The sequence below is a fragment of the Cnephaeus nilssonii genome (genome assembly GCF_951640355.1).
Source record: "Cnephaeus nilssonii genome assembly, chromosome: 20".
Taxonomy (NCBI): Eukaryota; Metazoa; Chordata; class Mammalia; order Chiroptera; family Vespertilionidae; genus Cnephaeus; species Cnephaeus nilssonii.
Window position 1 is genome coordinate 26,444,567 of NC_137091.1, and position 24,377 is coordinate 26,468,943.

At 51.8% G+C, this 24,377-nt stretch overlaps 1 protein-coding gene and 1 long non-coding RNA gene across 2 annotated transcripts in view; one reads left to right on the forward strand and one right to left on the reverse strand.

Moving 5' to 3' along the window:
• Positions 1–24,377, forward strand: part of CMIP (c-Maf inducing protein) — a 230,443-nt gene that overhangs the window by 181,377 nt on the left and 24,689 nt on the right. Inside the window, exons 5-9 of the mRNA XM_079800071.1 lie at positions 4,240–4,281; positions 10,031–10,093; positions 12,433–12,513; positions 19,903–20,006; positions 21,505–21,609. Of these exons, the coding sequence (XP_079656197.1) occupies positions 4,240–4,281; positions 10,031–10,093; positions 12,433–12,513; positions 19,903–20,006; positions 21,505–21,609 (395 nt within the window). The remainder of the gene's footprint in view (positions 1–4,239; positions 4,282–10,030; positions 10,094–12,432; positions 12,514–19,902; positions 20,007–21,504; positions 21,610–24,377) is intronic.
• On the reverse strand, positions 17,423–18,256 carry LOC307116471. The gene is made up of 3 exons (XR_013815214.1): positions 18,186–18,256; positions 18,139–18,153; positions 17,423–17,900 (listed from the first exon to the last, which is right to left on the reverse strand). It is a non-coding gene; the product is annotated as an uncharacterized lncRNA (long non-coding RNA).

Sequence of the window (24,377 nt, forward strand, 5' to 3'; positions counted from 1 at the left end):
GGCTGGGCTGGTGGTGGTGGTAATAGCTGACTTCAGAATTCTCTAGTCCATTCCCAAGAGGGAGCACATCGGGAAGTCTTCCCCTCCCCCCCTCCCCCACTCCCCAACACACACACACTCTCTCTCCTTGCTCCCTGCCCCCGTGGTGCTGGGCTGGTAAGTCCCGGCCCGTCTCCATCTCCCCCAGCACTGGCCCATCTCACCTCCAGTGGTTCAGGCAAATGGCTTTCTGCCCTAATCACCCCCACAGCCTACAGCTATACTTTAACATGCACAGGATTTTTAAAATCAGGAGGATATACCCCAAAATGAGAATTTTTAAGTTCTCTTTAAAAACAATCAGGAAATTCGGCAGCAATTTACAGCTGGTGATGCTTAGCGCCACCCACCTGAGCCATCTGCTTTGCCAGTCGGCCAGCGCTCTGAGTGTGTGCTGTGGGCCAGGCGCCATTCTGGGCATTTGAGTGAAGACAAGCCCCTGCCCTCCTGGAGCTTACGTCCTGGCAGGGGACAGACACGGGAGACTCAGTCAGGGAGCTAGGCACACTGTTCGTTAGAAGGCAAGGGGCGCTAGGAAACACACTTCTGTTTACTCTGTCCAGGAGCTATTCTAAGCACCTCACAAATATTAATACTCTTGTTTATTTGCCTGCCTGGTCCCCTGGGGACACTATAGAGTTGATGACTCCTGATTTAAACTGTGCATGTCCACCAGAGTGATGCTTCTGTCCCCTTCTTTCTGTCCTCGCCCCCCCCCCCCCCCTTCAGGTTGGCCCCTGTCTTCTGACACCCTGGTTCCCTGGGCAGCTCCTACACGCCTCTTGACTTGCACACAAGCTCCCTGCTGCCTAGACTGGCCTTCTTTCTGCAGGCCTGGCCGGGTCACTGCCTGCCCATCCAGGAAACTGGCCCAGGCCTTATCTATCTACTGCCTTGAGAGGGTCCCTCACCCTGGGAGAACGTAGGGGCGAGAGGAAGTGACGATCGCAAACAGAAGAGCAGAGGATGTGTCGTCGGGTGGGACACCAGCTGTGTTCCGCAGAGGCATAAAGACTCAGGCTCTGAAAGGATTGAGGGTCAAGGTCTGGAACGGGAGGCCAGGTGCCATGTGCCCAACCTCAAGTCCAGGCTTCCGTCCTGAGCAGGAGAAGGGTAGCAGGCCAGGGGCTGCTTCTCAGTGGGGAAGGGAAGGCAGCTCATCTTTCGGAAGCAGCTGCTCTGTGCTAGGCAGGCGCCAGGTGCCAGCACTCAACATCTCCTTCAATGCATTCTCCCTGAGAGGTGAGCCTGCTGTCTCCATTCACAGATGAGGAAACTGAGGTCCAGAGACACCAGCCTGCCAAGCATGCAGTGGGGCTGGACATTGCATTCCAGCTTAGGGCTGTGTAGTTCTTACTGCAAGACCACAGGGCCCACCCCTTCCACCCCACCAGTCTTGTCCACCAACAGAAAGTCAGGCTCATTGTCAAGGTGATGGCAGAGGTGGCCGATGACACTGTGGCCACCTGCTTGGTGGGATTTCTTTCCCATCTCAGATATGTTTCATGTGCTTACATGCCCGGGGGCGCGGCCATTGGTAAGGGACAGAGCTAGGACTGCAGCCCAGGTGGCACCTCCTCCAGTGAGGCTTCCACCTCTCGGAGTGACACTAGCCCCTTTTCAGCACACGCTGTGTGACAGTCACTACCGGGCATTTAGAGCTCACTTTTACATTTCTCCCAGAGACCCTGCAAGGTAAGTATTAAAATGTGCAGAAGGGTCACCAGCAGCTCTAAGAGGTTAAGGTGCCCACCCAGGTCACTCGGAGAAGTGGTGGGCCAGGACCCACGCCCAGGCCTGCCCGATGGCGAAGCTCATGCTCTTGTGCCTAGGTGTGGCATGAACCGGCCTGGTGGAGCCTTTTTAGTGAGGGGGAGATCCCCCTGTGTGGGGCAGTGGTTAAGAGCAGATGTGTGGAGTCAGAAAGACCTAGTTCCGCCCTCAGGAGCCAACTGGCCTTGGGCAGGTTCCTAGGCTTCTCAATACCCAGTTTTCATCAGTGAACAGGGCTAAGATTAGCACCCATTTCACAGCCTTGAGGGCCGATGCTCTAATAAGCAAGCACTGCCTAGCATCGTGCCTCACAGGCAGGGGCGTTTGATACATGGTCACACTTTACTGTCCTGGGAGATGTCAGTGACATTGACCTCAGTGCCGACAGCTCCATGTCTAGGTGGCATGAGTGGAAAAGCAAACAGATCCACCCTCCTCCTTGCCCTTTTTAGCTTAGAATATATGGGGCTAGATTCTTTGTTCTCTTTACTCAAGTGTCCCCGAGGCCTGCTGCTAAGAGGCACCAGCCCTCACCTAAGCAACCAGAAAGTGGGCAGTAGCCCGCGGGATGGAGGGGAAGGAGGAGGCTGTTGGGTAGCCAAACAATTCTGAGAAAGAACCATCCGTCCACTTACCAGCCAAGTGAAGCCGGTGTCCCTACCTCCCAGGCCCTTGTTGAGTGTGTGGAGGGGCCACTCAGCTTAGTGCCCCTCTAAGCAGTGGCTCTTGGTGAGTGCTCTGCCCCCGGGGTTGAAAATGACCTTGATGCAGAAAAGTGTCCCTGCAGAGTGGCATGGGCTGCCACCGGTGACTGACAAAGGAAGCAGCCGCTGTGCTGGCCCAAGGCTCTTGCTGGAAAGGTGGCGGGCGTGGTGAGGGACAGGCTGGTCCCACGGCAGCTGAAAGGGGGAACTGCCGTTTGCGTGGGCTGAGCACCCTTACTCGGTGCTGGGAGATAAAGGCTTTGGAATCAGGACAGATGGGTCCAGTCCCACTCCACCAACTATTAGCTGTGTTCCTGGTGAGCAGCCATAGCTCTTTGAGTCTCACTCAGGTAGCTCATTTGTTGGGATCGTAGGAAATAGTAGGAGAATGGTCATGAGAAAGAGAAATGGGTGGCATGAGTATTACAAAGCTCTCACACAGTGCCTGAGGCATAGCGATCTGACAATAAGTTAGTCTTAGGGAAGAAAGAACAAAGCCCAGACCAAAGCCGGCTTTTATCTATGCTGAGCTGAACAATGACTGAAGTTTAATCATCTACCCTCAATGGGCTGCTCAAACTCCAACATCCACAAAAAGAAAAAGGCGGAATCCATAAAACATCCTCCCAAATGTTCCCTGGTTCTAAGCATCACGCATCAGGCTGTCTCCATGGGAACCTGGAGGCTTGTGGAGCTCGGACACTGACCCTGGTTCTGTGTCCGCCTTCATCCCTAGGCAGCTGGACAAAAGCAGATTCACAGTGCGCTGGCTTTTCTTTTGCTTCGGCTGTCAGCTCATTAGATATCCCAGCGCTCCTTAGACCTGTCCAGGTGGTGGGTGTCGTGGGCTCTTTCTAGAACCCAGAACAGTCGATCTTGCCATTCCTGTCCAGTGATGAGGCATCTTATGAGCAGCATACGTGACTCTGTTAGAAAATGCGAATTAACACCCAGGAGAGCCTGTGTCTACCAAGACAGACAAAGCAGAACGTGCCCTGAAGCTAGCAAAAAAGACAATAGTGGCCGTCTCTGCGTTTTCCCATGGTTTCTCATTTATTGCATATTCATTCCTTTCCTTATTCGCATACTCACAGGATGGCAGTACAGGTACCAATTGTGAAAGAAATATCAGATTGAGGGGAAAACCTAAAAATTAAGCAAGTTTAATCCCTTCAACTTAATATTATTTTTTGAAAATGAACTGTTAGAATTGAAATTTAGCTAACACATCTTGAGCCAACTCATAGAACACTAATGTTCCCTAGGAACCTAGTTTGAGAACCACTGAGATAATATATATGCCACTCCTAGTTAGACTCCAGCAGAGAGTCAAGACTGAAAAGTGTTCTTCACGTGTTTATCATGAACCTGTCTTCTGGCTTCCAAGTGGCATATATCCTGTCCCTGCAGCCCAAAGAGGATCCCATGTACAGAAGAAGAAACTGAGTCTCACTCAAAAGTGGTCTGTCCGCATCACATGACTCACAGGCTGCGAACAGGGACTCGGAACCTGATTCCCCTGCCCCAAGGTGTACTCTCCTCCTGTCCTGACCCTGCCTCTGAGGGGCTTCTGATCTGTGTAATTAAGAACGGGCGACGGCAGTCACTGAGATGCTAAAAGCAGTTGAAACTGTGTGGACCTTCGGGATACAAATGTTCCACTTTAGTAATATTTGTTTGTTTTCTTTTGTTTTCCTCCCGCTTTCTGTGTTCCATCCTTTAGAACACAAACTTGACGACCCAGGAGCATGAAAACATCATTGTGGTAAGTCTCTCGCCATCCCTCTCCCGGTGCCCACAATTCTTCCCCAGTTTGAGTTAATTCTGGAGGCGCCAGCATCATCCACTAACAGCGACCTGGCTCGGCTGTCTCTTTATCAAGCCAGACATGTCTCGCTCCTGCTTTTGCACATTTCAGAGTCCAATTGATTTTGGGGGGATATAATTATCAGTCTTTGAGGTTTGTAGCAAATGTGTCTTAATCGCCTCCTCTGGCCTGAGTCTGCAGAGGGGGTTGAAGGCAGGAGATAGCAGAGACCATGTAACTTATTCAGAGGCAAAACCCTCAGTGGAAATGTAGCCGGTCTCTTTCTTGCCCAGGCCATGTCTCCTAATTAACCCACAAATAGAAACTGTTTTAATTTCCTCTGATACGCAAAGTGAGATGATATTTTCTGGGACTTGACTATGATGTAAGCATCTCTGGGGTAAAATATCTTCCTTGATGATTTTAAGCTATGAAACATGACTCTCACTAGAGAGAAGAAAGAAATGAAATTGCACCTACTGGGTACAGAGCACTGTGCTGGGTACTTGAATCCACAGATAACTAAGACAGCTCCTGCTCCCAAGGATTCATCATCTATTGTAGGAAGACAAATGAGTTCACTGCAAAAATAGAGACATGTTGTGTAGAGAGTAGAGTGACAAAATCACCTGGGAAAGAAGCCAGAGAACTTCCTGGAGACAGTGATGTCTGAGCTGGGTTTTGAAGGATCAATAGGAGTTTGCCAGGTGGCAAAACAGAGTAAAGGCATTCCAGAGAGAGGAAATAAAATGTAAACAGAGATTTAAAACAACCTGGTATCTTTTTGAAACATCAACTTCACCAGAGCATAAAGCATAAGGAAGTGGAAAGGAGGGAGGCAGAACTTGAAATGGAAGTGAGGGGCAGAGGTTTGTGTGCCTGGGACAGGACCTGGAATGCTCACCTGCCCAAGAGGTCCCATGGCTGCAGCCTTTGAAACAAGGGCAACATCCCAGCACCATGCCCCTCTGAGCTGAATTAGGACTTTGGATGCCCAACTACTTGGCCCTCATGAGCCCAGTCTGGACAGTCACCCTCTTTGCCCCAGCTGGGTCCTATCGGCACCAGAGGAGATAAGCCCGAAGCCTTTTATTGCTGAGAGTAAAAGCAGCAATTTCTGTGGAGCACCAATATAGTGTCTGGCACATAGTAGGTACTCAGTGAGTATTTGCTAAAAATACAGAGGTTTCTCCTGTGTTCCAGCCTGACCACCCATTGCCATCTCTGGCCAGACCAAGGAGCATCCACCTGGGCACCCCCAGTCACCCACCACCACCTTTCTCTAGTATACTATTAATTAACAATATAATTTAACAAACATTTTTTGACATGTGAATACAAGTATGTGCCAGACACTAGTCTCTAATCCATAGATATGAAGCTACCATTGAGGGATTTATTATGAGCTGGGAGGACCTGGCAGGTCAACAGATAATCCCGTAATGGTCAGAGGTTCAAATTTGTTCGGGTGTTAGAGGAGCACAGAGGACAGAGAGGGTGCTGGGAGGAAGATGGCAGAGGGCTTCCAGGAGGAGGTGAGCAAACCAAGTCTTAAAAGATGGGTAGGCGTCTCCCAGGAAAGGCAGTCCAGGCAGGGGGCCCAGTCCATGCAAAGGCAAAGTGGTGAGACTGGCTAGTGGAGAAGCAGGTGGGAATGTACTAATACAGTGGTCGGCAAACTCATTAGTCAACAGAGCCAAATATCAACAGTACAACGATTGAAATTTCTTTTGAGAGCCAAATTTTTTAAACTTAAACTATATAGGTAGGTACATTGTTATTAACTTAATTAGGGTACGTGGTATTTTGTGGAAGATCCACACTCAAGGGGCCAAAGAGCCGCATGTGGCTCGCGAGCCGCAGTTTGCCGACCACTGTACTAGTATATATGCCAGGCAAGGAGTTGGCATCTTCCTCTCTTCTGACAACACCTGTGGGTCTCACTGTGCGCCTCGGCCCTGCAAAGGAGGGGCAAGGGCTTTGGACTTAGGACAAGCCTGGGAAAGACATTTTGGTCCGAGAAATGCAGGCTGCATTTAGCCAGCTAATTTGGCCGGGCTGACCCCTTAATTGGGCCTGGCTGAGCTTCCCTGCTCAGCGGGGATGCCTGAGAACAGGGAAGAATTTGATCTGAGGGTCTGGCCCTCAGCCCTCCTTTCAGCATTCTTTATTCCCGATGCTGTGTCCATTACCATGAAGCCTTCTGCAGCTCCTTTCATTTCAGCAATTACAGTATCTGATTTGGCCTATTGGCAATTAGTCTTCTCCCAACGGGGTTGGTATTTTTTTATGAACTTATTTTTATGAGTACTTTTACAAGTAACTTGAGTTGGCTTTATTCAATCGGTCAGTCAGGCATCCGTGCAATAGGTAACTGTTGGTTGGTAACAGCTGGAGTGTCACTGGGTGAATATGGACCTGGAGGCCGAATGCCAGCTGCCTTCCCCCGTGCTGGTGAAGAAAGTGGGTTTAAAGCCAAATGTGGATTCAAGTTCAGAGCCAAGTGCAGACCTTGGGCCCACACCATACTAGCTGTGACCTTGGGCGAGTAATGGAAGAACTTTAAATTTTGTTTAATTTCATTAAAATTATCTTTGATTTTGCAAGTATTTCATGAGTGTATTTTAATTGTAAAAAGAAAAAATTTACCCCATCCCAGCACCCTCTTCAGAGGTAGCCCTAGAGGTTTCCAGTGGTGACAAAGCCACACAGACAGACATGGTTGTGTTTTTGCTTTTTGTTTTTAACATCGATGATGTCATGTTGGATGTGTTGTTCTGCCTTTTTTTTTTTTTTTTAACTTAACGAATATCCTAGAAATTCTCTCAAGTCTTTTTGTACATAACTACCCCAGGGTTTCTCACCCTTGGCAGTGGCGACATTGGGGATGGGTCACCCTTTGCGGTGAGGACTGTCCTGTGTGCACTGTAGGATGTTGAGCAGCACCCCTGGCCACTGCCCTCTAGATGCCCGTAGCACTCCCCTGTGGTGACAATAAAAAATGTCACCCCGTGCTGATGTCCCCTGGGGGGCAAAGTCACACTAGTTGAGGACCACTGGCCTACCCGCATTCTTTCTACTGGCTCAAGAATATTGTTATTTAACCAGGCAGCCATTCAGGTAGCTTCCAGTTAACTTGACGCTCTAAGCCTTAGTCTTCTCGTCTATGAAATGGGTATGACAACAGGGCCTTTCCTATAGGGCTGCTGAAAGGGTTAAATGAGCTAATATACACCTATTATGCTTAGCTCATAGAGAGATTCTACACAAAAATAAGCGTTTTTATTAATTATATGTTGTAAAATTATCCTTCTGTGATTAGGGCAGGCTTTGTAACTTCCCTGACCATTTGTCTCTTTATCTGTGTAAATGGAAGTAACTACTGCTTGACCTCACTGAGTTTGGCAGTCAAACGAGAGAACTGCTATGGCAGCACCGAACCCACCCCTGTGGGCACTTAATTTGTTCCCACTCCTCTATGCCTTAACTCCGTGGTCGGCAAACTGCGGCTCGCGAGCCACATGCGGCTCTTTGGCCCCTTGAGTGTGGCTCTTCCACAAAATACCACGGCCTGGGCGAGTCTATTTTGAAGAAGTGGCGTTAGAAGAAGTTTAAGTTTAAAAAATGTGGCTCTCAAAAGAAATTTCAATCGTTGTACTGTTGATATTTGGCTCTGTGGACTAATGAGTTTGCCGACCACTCCCTTAACTCATTCCCATGAAAGAGGGGCTCACTGTGATTAAAGGGGCTCAACCCAGGGGATGCACCTGCATGTGGCAGAGCCATGGGCCAGGCAGCGGCTCCCTGCCCACTGTCTCTGCTATGACCTCACTCCTCCCAGGCCAGCACGCTGGAGGGGACAGCAGAACCCGCCCCCCCCCCCAAGGTGTCCGACACTGACTCACTGTCCAGGAGAATGGTCAGTGTGGAAATGTTCTCTGTCTACACCATCAAGAATGGCAGCCACCAGCTTCATGTGGCTACTGAAGTGTGGATAGTGCGACTGAGGAATGCATTCTACATTTTATTTCAGTTAAAATTGTTTATTTCATAGCAGTTAAATCTGAATAGGCACATGCACAGCCCTGGACAAACAAGACTGGCCTCGTCTTCAGCTCTTATGGGCCTGATCGTTGGTGCTGCAGGACATGACCTCCATGTCAGGGGCTTCCTTCTTCATTCAGGGGCTCTCACCTATGTAACTGGGCAACGGTCACCTTCTACTTGGGTCCACTTATACTTTTCTTTCCCTAATGGTCCCAGACCAGCAGAAGGCCTTACTTCAGGGTCCCTACCCATAGCCAAGGGCATCGCTGTAGGGGGCAGATCAGGGAGACCCCCTGAAACAAGCAGGCAGAGTCTGGGCTGTGGAGAGGCCATATCATCACGGAGCCTTCCTGGGGAGTCGGGCAGAATCGTCACCCCTTGCTGCTGTGCGATGGTGTCAGTGACATGCTGTGCTCCAGGCAGTGGCTATGCCAACCCTGAGACTCCAAAGCTTCTAGAGTTTTCTCTCGTCAAATTCCCACAACAACCCTGTGAATCAGAGTCTCTAGCTTTCCCCATTTTATGGACTAGAGTCTAATGCCCAGAGAGGTTGAGTTGAGTTGTCACACAGCCTGGCAATCTCATTGCTGGGTCCAGCGTCTCCTGTTTCCTAACGTGCCCAGTGTGGCAAACGGGACAAAGAGTGGACTTCACGTGGCTATTAACCATTAGTAACTACATTTCCCGAGAGCTGGCCTGTTGCAGGCTCTGTGAGAGGCACTTGCACCAGGGGTTCTCAGCTGGGACCAGTTCTGTCCCCCAGGGAGCATTTGGCAATGTCAGGACACACCTTTTAATTGTTCAAAAATTTTATTTGAATGTGAAGTTTAGCAAATTCATTAAAACGAATTATGAAAGGGATAGAAAAATGGAGAATCAAACACCGTGCAGTCCGGGGGACCCTTGCATAGGAATGGCAGTGGTACCAGTAATTACTGTCCAGCTGGCTTACGAAGGCTCCTGAGAAATGAATTCAAGGGGCAGTAAATATCGCAGCCTTCCTGAATATAAAGCAAAGGTCTCTGGAGATAATTTTTATTGTCACCACTGCATGAGGAGTCACTCCTGGCATCTGGTGGGTCGAGGACAAGGAAGCTGCTAGACATCCCACAGTGCACAGGGCAGCTGCCACCATAGGAACAACTAGCCCAAATGTCAGCAGTGCGAAGCTGAGCGACGCCTCTGCACATGTGACCTCTCTCACCCTCACAGCAGCTCTGCTCCACTCTGCAGGTGGGAGCCCGGGAGCTCAGAGACAGGAAATAACTTGCTCTAATGGTTATACTGCAGTGAGCACCAGGATCAGGACTCGCACCCAGGACTCTGCCCCCAAAGCCTGGCTCGAAACCACGATCCTGCCTCAGAGTCAGGGACTGTAATCCGAGGGGATGCCAGCAGGTCATGAAACCCTAAAGATACATGCATCATTGTATGTGCATGTTTCTGGAGGGCAGCCCAGAGCTTGTATCACCTTCTCTAAGGGAACCATGTGCCCCCAGTTTAGGAGTCCCGGCATGCAGGTTAGAGAATGGGCGATTTTTGCCGAGAGGGTGACAGGGAGGTTGTGCTTTCCATCATGAGTCATCCCTCTTGTGTAGACTCACCCGTCGTACGCTTCCTTCTAGAGATTCCAACTGACGCTGGATTCATTGTCTTTCAGGCAATCGCCCCTTTGCTGGAAAACAACCATCCACCACCAGATCTCTGTGAATTCTTTTGCAAGGTATGGCATGGCAGAAGTGGGCTGCGTCTACAGGACCAGCCTGCCTCCCTGTGTGCGCGCTGGGGGTTGGCTTGGCACAATTTGTTAAAAACCCAGGGCCCTGCCCTGGACACAGCTGGAAGGCAAGCCAGGTACCCTGTTCTTAGCATTGCAGCCCCCTCTCGGTCACACAGGTGATAATCGAGGCACAGGGTCCAAACCAGTGGGTCAGGGAGGAGCGTCCAGCTTTTCCTTGGAATGTCTTTGTGGCTGTCTTGGGAGAAGTGTGCAGCAGATTTTCTGGGCTCCTGACGTCAGCTGGGTTATTTTTAGCCAGGGCTCCTCTGAGCACCAGCTGGCCCACAGTGGGGGCATGGCCGTGGGGCTTTCCTGAGCAGGGAAAGCAGTCAGGGGATGCCAGGTTAGCTGGGAGGAGCCACGGAGCGGGACACCCGCTCCCAGGGACACCGCGCCAGCCTCGCAGTGGGATTTGCTCGGAACATGTCCAGGGCACGTCAGGGACCAGGCATCCCTGTCCCTCATTCTGCCAGCTCACTGCAGTGGCCTGGGGCTGAACACAATCTGCTTTTGTTCTTTGCTGTGTGATTTTTGTGTGTCATAATTTAATGTCCTTGGAAAGGCGAGGGCCTAGGTCTGCTGCTTCCCCGCTACCCTGGTCTCTCCTGGTGACTCACCTCGCTGCGTTCCTTTCCTCCCACGTGGCCTGGCAAAGCGGCACTTGGGAGGCCTGATGGTTCTGAAGGAAAGGACACTGGGGTACACCTACTGTCCCATCCCTGCCCTTCACCCCCGGGCCCCTTACCCAGGGAGTGTGCGCTCTCTCTGGGTTTGTCAGGTGACACGAGGTTTAGGGAGACAGGATTGTGTCATCCTCTTTGGCCCTATCTCTCCATCAGGAGACCTTTTTCAGCGACCCACAGAGCAGAGGGTGGGCCCAGCCTGCTGGCCCGAAGTGCCCAGGGTACATTTCTTAATGTGGGCACGTGCCAGTGTGTGCCCTCCAGTCCAAGCAGGTAAGGTCGGTCCAAGTGGATGAGCGCCCGACTATAGAGTTGTACCTGCGTGTGTGTGTGTGTGTGTGTGTGTGTGTGTGTGTGTGTGTGCAAGAGCATGCTTGCACACGGGCGTCAGGCTCCTGTGCTGTATCCAGGCCCCGCCCTTGGGGCACACGAGAGGAAGAAGCAACAGCTTGGTGAGACTGCAGACGGGAGGGGCCTCCCTGCCCCGAGAGGATGGGTCAGATAACCCAGTGTGTGGGCTTCTCGCCTGTCACAGCAGGTGTCCTCTCTTCTCTTGATATTTGGTCCAGTTTAATCCAGATCTGCCTGTTGTCTCCTTTCGGCTGTATGGTTTCTCCCAGATCTCATGGTTTACAGACTTGTTCTAGCACAATGGACCGCTGTTCAGAGTAAATGGTAGCGCAGTTTAAAAACAGTGATGAGACCAAACCGTCCTTTTGGGCACTACCTGGTAGGACTCTCCATTGATTCTAAAACAGAAGGCTGCCCTGCAGCTGGACTGAGGGGTCCCAGCCAGGGGGGCCTGTAAGCCTTCTGGCTGAGGGGTTGAGGGGAGCAAAGCCACAGCCTCAGTGCCTCACCTACCAGGCAGCCCTCCAGAGAAGAGAGCTTGAGGGGAACAGAGCCGCCCCATCAGATCCACTCTGGGCCAGCTCCGGACACGCTGGGCAGTCTCTCCTGCCAGACTTCAAAACTGGGACCCCAAGAGCTGAGGAAAGTTAGTATATCTTAATTTCCCAGGAAAGCCCTGATTTCTAATATCCCAAGTACGGCGTCCTGCTCCAGGGCTGGGAAACAGCACCTTCAGGCCCAGGCAGGCTGTGCGTGTGCTGCAGCGGTGGGCTCTTGTCTGCTCCACCTGAAGGCCTTCTGTTTCAGTTTGAAATCAAAGCACCACGCCCGTGAGATGAAACACTCAGAGCTGCATTTGGCCTGCAGACTGCTGCAGGTTGTCAAAGCCGGCAATGGAAAAGCCACAGAGTTTTCCAGACTGGTGTCCAGACATCAAACCCCTGGTGTTCTTGCAGTGGTTACGTGGAGCTCCTGTGCCAGGCCCTGCGTCCAGGTCTTAGTGCTGCAGTCTCACCGCACTAAGCAAGGGCCGTGTCAGAACCGCGCCTTCCCTCACCGCCTGAAACACGCTCAGACTTTAAGATCAGAATAAAAAGCAAACTAAACTTCCTCACCCACTTTTCTTCCTCCAAAAATATGAACAAAGAGCTATGCAACACTGTTCAGCAGGGAACCCAGGCCCCGTGCTGAGCTCCCTGGGCGAGGGGCCGCAGGCTCAGCGCCGACCATGTCCTCCTGTCTCCCCAGCACTGCAGAGAGCGGCCCCGGTCCATGGTGGTCATCGAGGTGTTCACGCCCGTGGTCCAGAGAATCCTCAAGCATAACATGGTGAGTCTCCCAGCACCGACCACAGAGCCGGGGAGGTGGGCACACCTTCCGGGCCTTTCACTTTTACAAAGATTTTGGGTTGGGCTTGGCCGTCCTGACAGCCAGGGACTGGGGCTGGGATTCTGTTGAAGTTAGGTTTGCGTGGGGCCTGTCCCCTTTGGTTCTTTGTTTTTCTGTTCCGGCGACTGGAAGAATCTCTTCACAGGAGGTAAGAATAACAGGAATAGCATGGCTCGGGGAGAAGAGATGGTCTCCTGTGTACAGTCCCACATGGTGTCTGTGAGACACGCCTCCCTCCTTCGCTGGGGGCTGTTCCTAGTGAGGACCCTCCAGAGCGTACAGGATGGAGAGGGGGGCAGAGTGACCGTACCGTGGAGAAACCTGACAGTCCCCACAGGTGATCAAGGTCAGCAGCCAACTGTGATAGGAATGGTGATGGTTGTGCCTTTACCTCTGGGGTCTGCCTCTCAAACCCACAACCCCAGTCTGATCAAGAGGAAAATGTCGGACCAGTCCCAGTTGAGGGACATGCTGCAAACCCCTGACAGTGCTCCTCAAAACTGCAGGTCAGTCAGTACCAACAGGACAGGCGGAGAAACTGTCCCGTGCAGAGGATCCAAGGAGACACGACAACTACATGTAATGTGCCCTGCATGGGACCCTGAAACAGAAAAGACATTAGGGAAAAACGGAGGAATCTGAGTAAAGTATGAGCTTTAGTTAGTTTAAAAAAACACACCCTGGCTGGTTTGGCTCAGTGGGTAGCATCGGCCCGCAGACCAAAGGGTATCGGGTTCAATTCCCAATCAAGGGCATGTACTTCAGTTGCAAGTTCAATCTCCAGGCTTGGTCAGGGCATGTGTGGGAGGCAACCAATCAATGTGTCTGTCTCACACTGGTGTTTCTCTCTCCCCCTTCTTCCCTTCCTTTCATACTGTCTGAAAATCAATGGGAAAAAATATCCTCTGGTGAGGATTAAAAAACAACAACACAGTGGCAGCCCAGCCATAGCCGGTTTTGCTCAGTGGATAGAGCATTAGCCTGCAAACTGAAGGGTCCCGGGTATGATTCTGGTCAAGGGCACATGCCCGGGATGTGGGCTCGATTCCCCCAGTGGGGGGCGTGCAGGAAGCAGCTGATCAATGATTCTCTCTCATCATTGATGTTTCTATCTCTCCCTCTCCCTTCCTCTCTGAATCAATTAAAATATATTTAAACAAACAAAACAGTGGCAGAATTGCACACTTACAATGGACCAGGCACTTGCAGTCTGTGTGGCCCCATTCATCTCTGATTGGTCCAGTGAGAACAGCAGGTATCATTATCTCCTCCACATTACACCTGGGGAACTGAGGCAGAAGCATAACTAACATCTATCACACCCCCTTAGAGTGTGACCCTCAAGTGTATTGTCATTCACCCCCGTGACGGTCCATGACCCCCCTTTACAGATGAGGGGCTGAGACCGGAAGGTCCCTTAGGGAACCTGTGAGCAGCCATAAGGGCTCCTGGCGCTGAGGGGCAGGCAGACTAAAATGAGGGCGTGTCCAGTGTGCGCTGCCAAGCCAGCGCCCAGCCCAGACTGAGGTTCACCTCGATGACTCGGAGGCATCTCTGTCATCACCGCGCAGGTCGGCCACGGTGTGAGGTGCCTGTGACTGCTGTCGGGATTTAGCATGCTGAAAACAACTCTGAAAAAGGGTGACCTGCCAACAGTTTACTTTGTGAAGTAGCTTTCCGTCTCCACAACATGCCCCTAAGGGAGATTGCATGACCTTCCTCCCCCAATCAGGAATGGAAATGCATGGTGGCAGACATGAATCAAGTGCAGCACTCTTCCCGCAGAGCCCAGAGGTGGCTTAAGACTCGACCCAGCGGCTACCAGTTGAACCGTGTTGGTCCCATACGAATTCTGTTTGAATCTGGTGATTCTGAGTGATCACACACCATAATTAAATTGTTGCTTGTTTCTGAGATCTTTCTTGGTTTAAGATAAGTGCATTTCTTATTTTCTGAGCACAGAGGAGAGGGCTAGTCCATTTGATTCTTTCTCCAGGACTAAAGAAACTCCCCATCTTTTGGTGCAGAGGAGGTTCTGCCTTGATTTGGGCTTTAATAGTTTCAAAGGCACTCTGGCTTCAGCTACCTCGGGAGGAAAGGGTCTCTGATTGTTGATTTTAAAGTCACTGGATGTGGTGTGAGGAGAGGGCAGCACCCTTTCAGAGTCCAAAGCAAAGGTTCTGCAGTTTCACAACTTACCAGTGACAGAGCCTTACCGAGGGCATACTTGGCCCAGCCCAGGCCTCCCCAGGCACATAAACACTTTTGCATATTTCATGGTAGTCAATAGACTTTAATAAGCGTTCTTTTGGGACATCTGATTTCAAAGGGAAAAATTTCAAAATTCAGGCAGCCTCCCATAGCTTAACCATACAACATCTCCCTTATATTTGGCTAATTTTATGGGCCTGGAGTGTTGACCATGTAATAATTTTCTGGATAAAAATCAGAACAGCTACAGGGCAGATCCAGAATTTATAGCTCTGTTGTGGCCTGGCAGACATCAGGGGCCCTCAGGCACGAATTCTCACTTCACTTTTAAAGAACTTCCCTAAGAGACTCTGGAGCCTGGAGCTGCTATAAAGCGACTACTCATTACACACTAAGTCGGAAGAGAACTGAGGACTGAACAGGGGAGCGCTCCTCCTGCAGCACAGATGTGTGAGAAGCAGTGATTGCCGCTGATACCGGGTGCAGAGAGCGCGGCAGACCTTCCACGTCACCATTTAACTCTCCTTCAGTAGTAATTGGCCGTAGGCCCGTGCACCATTTTGGAGCTGGGCCTCTGAGCAGATGTGGGGAGTCTAGTCACTGGTTAGTTAGTGAGTGTGCCTAGCCTGGCTCCAGCCACATACTTGTCAGCATAGTGTGACTTCTCTTCACCGGTGTACAGTGTTTCTCATTAAGGAGGCATTTGGGGAAATGGGGGAAATCATACAGCACAGTGGTGTTCTGAGGTTTCAGAGCTTGCCCTGTTCTCGGAGTGCATCTTCTGCAAATACATCATGTGCCCCAATTTCACAGATAAGCAAACTGAATCTTAGAGAGGGTAAGAGTCTCAAAGAGTGTTACTCATGGGGCAGAAATGAACACTCGAGTCCAATGGAAGCAGTCCTTTGGTATGTTCCCCTGTAGATTCTGAACAGTTTGTTAAACTGTATCTCCTAGAATGACCATGGTCCCTGTGTGCACACACCGCTCATTGGAGTGTTCTTGTTTTGGCAGAGGAGGCAAGAAGATGTGACTGTGGTCCCCAGTGGACCACTGAGTGATCGGACCTACTTTCCAAGGAGAGCATATTTGACTTTTCCAAAGAGGAAAAATATCCTTTTCTTCCTTCCTTTCTTTCTTTCTTCCTTTCTTTCTTTCTTTCTTTCTTTCTTTCTTTCTTTCTTTCTTTCTTTCTTTCTTTCTTTCTTTCTTCCTCCCTTCCTCCCTTCCTCCCTTCCTCCCTCCCTCCCTTCTTTCCTTCCTTTCTTTTTTTTAAAGAATAGTTCATTGATTTTTTTTATTTTTAGAAAGAGAGAGAGAAACATTGATGTGAGAGTATAACATCGACTGGCTGCCTCCTGCACACCCACCACCCGGATCAAGCCCACAACTTAGGCATGTGCCCTGACTGGGAATCGAACCGGCAACCTTTCCGTGCATGGGATGATACCCAGCCAACTGAGCCACACAGGCCAGGGCCTGCATCCACATTTCAAAAGGCCACCAGATCCATATGTAGTGTTCATTTCCAAGGAAATGGCCTTGGCTATCCAGAAATCTAATAGCAAAGATAACCGTAGTTACTTTGCAGGGTTCAGTTGAAGCAGTTTTCATGGCATCATAAAACCTTAGAGGTAGAAGCGTTTAAAAATCAGTTCTTTCAACCCTTATTTTACAGTGGGGACACAGGGAGGACCGGCAGCCCAAGGCCACACAGCTTTCCTGTCACCCATTTCCAGGGACTCGGGGATTCGGGGCATCTTTCTCAACTTGAAAGCACAATCAAGCTTCAGTGTTGTGGTCATGCAAGGACCTTATCTTCCAGCTCAGTGCTTTGTGTGTGTGCATGCATGTGTACGTGCATTTGTGTATATACGTGTGTCCATATGTGTGTGTGTCTATGCATGTTAGGGATGAGTGTATGTGTACACATGTGTATTTCTCCATGGCTTCTGCTGCCCTACTGATGTGAAGGCACAGTCCTGGTGGACAGGATGTCATCCGATGAGCCCCAGGTTGTCCTGAGGACCCTGACCCAGGTGAAGCAGCCGCCGCTCTAGAGATGCTCCTGTGTGCTGGCCGGTGGGCGCGGGGCGACATTCTACTCAGCTCACGTGATGGCCCGGGGATCAATTGGGTCCTTAAGGAAAGTCTCCTGGCTTTGTTTTAGATTAGAGTCCCGATTCAAGTTGCTTGCTAAATGGGTTTCACAGAGCAGGGCAGTAGGAGGAACAGCTGCGTTTGGAGACCACCAGTTGCTCTCTGTCTTATGGTCAACCTCATGACCACAGGTTGCCCCTCCCAACTGTTCAAAACCCAGCTCACAGATTTAGACGTGGAGTAACGAAGCCTCCGGGTCCCTAATTGCAGACCCCCAGGCCCTCTCCTGGCTGACGCTCCTCTCTCCCGCTGTCTCTCCTGACGAGTCCGGGAGCCGACAGCCTTTCCTCTCCAAGCTGACCCCTGTCACCCGCCACGTTGACGTGCTGCACTGGGGGCGCTGAGAAGATGTCTGTGCTCAGTGCCCCTTAATTAGGCTTCAGCTGAGGTAAGACAGGCACCCATGGCCTGAGCTGGTTGGTGGAGACAGAGTGTCTTCCCCCCCCCCCCCCGCCAGGGCTGAGCTTGAACAGATTATTCCTCCTCCCCATCCTCCTCTCCCCGTCTCTCTCCTCCTCCTCCCCCTCCTCTTCCTTCCAGCCTGTGCCTGTCACTACCAGCAGCCATGCATCAGCCACCTTCCCTCCGCTCCTACTCACCACCCAGCGCACTGACCTTCCTACCAGGCCACCTCTCTCCCACACACACATACCACTCCTACACTTCACATCTCTCACACACACCTCCTCTCACACCCCACGACTCTCACATACACCTCCTCTCACACCCCACGTCTCTCACACACACCTCCTCTCACACCCCGCATCTCTCATACACCTCCTCTCACACCCCACGACTCTCACACACACCTCCTCTCACACCCCACATCTCTCACATACACCTCCTCTCACACCCCACATCTCTCACACACACCTCCTCTCACACCCCACGTCTCTCACATACTCCTCCTCTCACACCCCATGTCTCTCACACACACCTCCTCTCACACCCCACGTCTCTCACACACACCTCCTCTCACACTCCATGTCTCTCACATACACCTCCTCTCACACTCCATGTCTCTCACACACACACCTCCTCTCACACCCCACGTCTCTCACACACACCTCCTCTCACACTCCATGTCTCTCACATACACCTCCTCTCACACCCATGTCTCTCACATACACCTCCTCTCACACCCCACGTCTCTCACACACACCTTCTCTCACACTCCACGTCTCTCACATACACCTTTCACACGTATCTCTCTCACACACACCTCCTCTCACACCCCACACCTCTCACACACACCTCCTCTCACACCTCATATCTCTCACACATCTCCTCTCACACGTATCTCTCTCACACCCCACGTCTCTCATACACCTCCTCTCAAACTCCACGTCTCTCACACACACTTCCTCTCACACCCCACGTCTCTCACACACACCTCTCACACCCCATGTCTCACACACACCTCCTCTCACACCCCATATCTCTCACACATCTCCTCTCACACGTATCTCTCTCACACCCCACGTCTCTCATACACCTCCTCTCAAACTCCACGTCTCTCACACACACTTCCTCTCACACCCCACGTCTCTCACACACACCTCTCACACCCCATGTCTCACACACACCTCCTCTCACACTTATATCTCTCATATACACCTCTCACACTTATGTCTCACACACACCTCCTCTCACACTCCACGTCTCTCACATACACCTCCTTTCACACGTATCTCTCTCACACACACCTCCTCTCACACCCCACATCTCTCACACACACCTCCTCTCACACCTCATATCTCTCACACATCTCCTCTCACACGTATCTCTCTCACACCCCACGTCTCTCATACACCTCTCAAACTCCACGTCTCTCACACACACTTCCTCTCACACCCCATGTCTCTCACACACACCTCCTCTCACACCCCATGTCTCTCACATACACCTCCTTTCACACATATCTCTCTCACACTTATGTCTCTCACACACACCTCCTCTCACACTATATCTCTCACACACACACCTCCTCTCACACTTATGTCTCTCACACACACACCTCCTCTCACACTTATGTCTCTCACACACACACCTCCTCTCACACCCACATTTTTCACACACACTTCCTCCCATTTGTGTATTCTTCACACAAATACACCCTTACTTGTTCCATCAGCCTTTTTGAGTTCATCCTTCTGTGTGATCTGCCTTTTTGATCCCATGTGCCTTTTGAGGGTGGCTTTTTTATAGCCAAAGTCATCGGTCACTCTTAAGTTTAGTGTGGAGCACAGTGGGTGGTTAGGGTCAGCCAAGAGGCGGGGGGAGCCCCCTGAGGAGGCCTGGACTGCAACCCTCCCCACTGGGGGCCACACCTGGTGTTCGGGCCGCCTCGGTCCTCTCACTCAGGAGAAGGTGTCTCCTCACTGAGGATGTCTGGACACTACATTTGCCTCCTTCGTAACCCCAAAAAGTCCTAAAGCGATCCCCGAATGGATGGCCCCAGATTGGGGCATATTCTGACTCTGCTGTTCTGAGTGGCGTCAGGTGAGAGCCCATGGAAAGCAGGGGACAGAACCCGGCAAGTGGCTGCAGAGGAGACGTCTGCTGCCTCCCCGAGTGTGGTGGGAGGCCTGGCTCGATGTCTGCAGTCTGCTCGTGGCCATACAGAGGGAGGCCCTATTGGATGTTTTCCGACCATGTCTGTGTGGCATGCTGACCCTGCCGACCACACATGGGTGACTACACATGCCAGAAACCTGCCTATGACAGGACAGGCCATGTTCTCTATTGTCAGCCATCACACGGTGTAAGCATGAGTGTCACGGGGCCAAGTTATTGCAGAGAAAATGTGAATGTGTGCTTTCTAGAAAGGGGTGGTGGCTGGTGTTTCCTCGCTGCCTTCCGCACCAGTGGCTCTGGGCAGAGCGGCTCCCACCGCCCCTGCTGCTCTCCTGCCTCTTCTGCAGCGCGTCCCAATCCTACCCCCTGTTCTCTCCGCAGGACTTTGGGAAGTGCCCGCGACTGAGGCTGTTTACTCAGGAGTACATCCTTGCCTTGAACGAGCTCAACGCGGGGATGGAAGTGGTGAAGAAGTTCATTCAGAGGTGGGTCTCCCAGCCGACCCCTCCCCCCCGGCCTGTGAGCCAGCTGTCCTTCAGCCCAGAACCAGGCCCTCCCCAGGTGCCCGGAGAGCAGCCACGTGTTCAGGGGCCAGGAGCGTCTCCTCTTCTGCGAGGGTCTCCTGGATCCTCCTGACCACCTGTGGTCTCAGGCACTTACTTACTGCGTGGCATTGAGCCAATTGCTGTACCTCTCTGATCCTGTGTCCTCCACACGGGGGTTGTGTGATCAAATAAGATGATACATGAGGAAGCCCCTAGCATGCCTGATGCTCAGTGGGAACTCAGGAAGTGGGACTGTCCTGAGTAATAGGAGCATTTCCACGGGTCCCACATCCCTGGGCTGCGCTGCCCGGCATATAGGACATGACCCCCTGCGGCCCCGAGAGTCACCACTGGGGACTTGAACAGCTTCCTCCCAAACTTGGCTAAAAGGAAGCCAAGTGTTCTGGTTCTTACTCCCTTCTGGGGTTTGAGTGAGGGAATTACTTTTGCTTTGATTCTTAAATATTTTTCTCTGTGCCTCAGTTTCCTAATCTGTAAATGAGAACCACAATACCCACTTCATCCAGTTGAGGGCTTTGGTGACCTATTACACAAACACTAAGAACAAGGCATAAATGTGATGGGAGCATTAGTGGCCACTGTCATGACTCTTCTTATTTCTTAAGAAAATCAAAATATCCTGGGTAAGCCAGTTCTGAAGTTACGTTCTTCCTAGGTGTACTCACCTGCCATCACAAAGCATTTCCAAACGCAAATGACATGTGCTTCTGCCAGAGTTGGGGTGACTCCAGGGTCCCTTTAAAGCATCCAGTTAAGATTTGCAGAGTTTTTGACGTTAGTCCCAGTGGCCACAGTGACTTTCCAGGAATGTTCCAGGTATTATCTCCAGGCCCCAAACTGTCCCATTTTACAAGTTAAAAAACTGAGGCATAGAGATAGCCATGATTAATAACAATAGCCGCATCTACCGAGGCCTTAGCAACTGTGTGTCGGACCCCATGCTGGGTCAGGGTGACCATATTAATTTTTCTTCCAAAGCAGGGCACTTCTGAGAGTAAAGTGAGGTGTTATGAATAAAGATTTCAGAACCCCCAGGCATAAATGTGTCTGCCCAGGCCTCATGGCCACTTTATGCTAGGTCTTCCCATGACTTCGAAAATTGGGTTCTTGTTGTTACCCAGTAAGGAGGGGACTGTCGTCCCCATTTTATAGCTAAGTAAACTGAGAGGGGAGAGTTAAGCGATATGCCAAGACCGCTCAGCTGGACTTGAACCCAGGAACCAGGATCCGGAGCTCACAGCTGGACCTTGGTTCTCTGCTGCCTGCACATGGCAGAGCCAGGACCCAATCCGGTATTGCCAACTCCCCAGCAAAAGGCTCAGCGTGCTCCCTCAAGCTGTGCCCGGCCTCCCCCTGCCTCCCAGCCATGGTGCCACTCCTGCAGCCGCCTCTCACCCTGCCCTCTGCTCTCTTCCAGCATGCACGGCCCCACAGGGCACTGCCCTCACCCCCGGGTCCTGCCCAACCTGGTGGCCGTGTGCCTGGCTGCCATCTACTCCTGCTATGAAGAGTTCATCAACAGGTCAGTCACCATCGCCACCGGGAAGGGCTGGGGTTACCACTCCAGGGTGGGGACAGTGAGAGGGCGGGTCACCAAGGACGGTGGCCTGTACATACCGGACCAGCCCAGGGAGGTGGAGTGGCTTTCACCAGGCCAGCCTCCAGGGTGTTTGCCAGATCCCGTGTGCTCACTGATTCCAGAGCCCAGAACCAGGATTTGCTGGAAAAACCAACACTGAGATTCAGTACCGGCAACTGTTGTGTTGACTGGGCATTGGGAGCAAGTGTTTTATTCTGAATATTTCTCACCACCTGGCATGTGTGACACATTGGAGCATGAGTGTGTATGCATGTGTGTGTGTGTGAGGGAGAATGTGTACACACATGTGGGTGTGTGCATGGGAGTTGTGTGCGCGCTGTGTGAATGTGTGCAAGTGTTTGTAAACCCCAGGAAGCACTGGCGAGAGGACAGATAGTAGAAACCAGACCTGTGTTAGTAAGCAGTGAGCACTGCGGGCACCTGTGCATTCCCCACTGGACATCCTGGGAGACTTCGGGGAACAGTCCCAGAGCTACTCCTCTGGGGGTGACGCCACCACTGTAGTTATTTACCAGCTCCCAGGCTTCCGTAAGAGGATCGCTCCTGGGGTGCAATGACGCAAATGCCACCCATTTGCGTAGAACTTTTGACAGTGACCTCTGAGGTCACTGGAGAGGGTACGATATGCAGGGCAGACATGGCATTGGCTGCCGCCACCTGGTCTAGTTGATCAGGTGGCACACAGCACCACTCCAGGGGCACCAAATGTGTCGGGATCCAGCAGGAATGTATTTCAGCCCTTAAGGAAAAGGCGGTGGAGACCCTGCGTCCCTGAAAACCTGCCCATGGGCTTCTAAACAAACACTGCACTGGAGTTCTTGGGGAAGGGGCCACAAATGAACCTCCGTAAGGGGGTGTGTTGTATGACAGGGCTTAAGAAGGGAGGACGGCTATTTTTAATGTCCTCAGCCCCAGGTCCTGACATTTAAAGGGGACCATGTCCACCTTGTTCAGAAAGAGGTGACAGTGTCCTTGAGACCCGAACATGAAGATGCCATGCTGACCATTCCCAAGTGCCTGTGTATACCCTGCAACATGTTATATCAAGTAAAGAAGAGGGTCAGAGGGTAGTGCACGTCCCAGCATCCCTATGTACACAGTGGTGCTCACCCTGACCTCGCTGCCATAGCTCTGGACCCAATCTGATCTGCGTGCTTTTCAAACTCAGGCCACCCCAGGCAGCAGGAAGAGCATGAGGTGGTCACTTGTGCGCGCGCGCGCACACACACACACACACACACACACACACACTCACTCACTCACTCATTCTCAGGCTCCTTTTCCTCCTGAAATCTCTGACTCACCTCAGCCTCCTTGGGCACACTCCCAGAACACCTGAGCTGGGACTCAGGTGGAGTTGGGGCAGGAGCAGGAACCCACACATCTAAGAGCTTTTCCTCTGCATCTCCACAGCCCTGCCAGCGTGCCCTGCAGGGCTTCCCTGATCCGGGAGCAGGAGGCAGAAAGACAAGGGTGCTGGAACTCTTCCCCCAGTTCCCGTCCCCGGGGGTAAGGGGGGGGGGGGGGGGAGGTGGAAAGCGCCAGGGTTAGGAACCGTGCACACTGTCGCAGTTAGGGGCTGGGGACGGCAACAACCAGGTTTCCTCTTCTCCTTCCCTCATTCACTCGGTACTTGGTTAGTGAGGGCCCATTAAGTGCCAGGTATGGAAGGCACCAAGTGAGCCAGCGGATGGGACCCCTGCCCTCCCAGAGTGGAGGGTACACCAGCAGATGGAGGGGTAGGGATTGAGCAAGTAAGCGGGTACAGTACAGTTAGGTCAGGGCTGAGGTGAGAGAAGCCAGAGGTAGCATTAGCATGGTCTCCAGCAGGGAGTCTCAACCCTGGCTGCATACCAGTCACCTGGGAGGCTTTACAAAATCAGAAGGTAAACCTGAGCATACCCCTACTGTGTGACCCAGCTCCTCAGCTTCCAGTATATTCATCAGAAGACTTGTACAAGGATGTTTACAGCATCATTATTTTTAACTAGAGGCCCGGGGCACAAATTTATGCACAGGTGGGGCGTGGCTGGCCCGCCCTGATGGTGGTCACTGGTGCCAGGCCAGCGGGAGGGAGGGGATGCGGGAGGTTGGCCAGCTGGCCCTGCCCTCGATTGGGGTGGGAGGGGTGATCAGGGCTGGGCCAGCCTGAGTGGGGGGGGGGGGGGTGGCAGTCGGGGGTGAGGCCAACCGGGGGGGGGGGGGGCCACGGGAGGTTAGGGAGGCCAATTGGGTCCCCGATTGGGCTGGTTGGCTGCCATAGTGCATGTCATAGTGACCGGTCATTCCGTCGTTCCGGTTGCTTGGCTTTTATATATGTAGATAGCCCCAAACTGGAACCTGCCTCGACTCCAATGTCCTCTGACAGTAGAATGGATAACTAAGCTGTGGTCTGTTCTCAGAAGCTAGACTATGAAGCAGCAGGAATGAATGAACTCGGTCAGCCATGAACAAGTCTCACAGACGTAACATTGAGTGAAAGAAATCAGACCTAAGCGATACATATGGTGTGATTATTTTTCCTTCAAGTTCAAGAACAGGCAAAATGAATCTATGGTGATAGAAAACGAGTAGTTGTCACCTTTGGGGGGCAGAGCTAGGTGGAAAAGCATGAGAGAAACTTCTGAGCTCCTGGAAATGTTTTACATCTTGGCCGGTGGTGCTTAGCTGGGGACAGTGTTGGCCTCCAG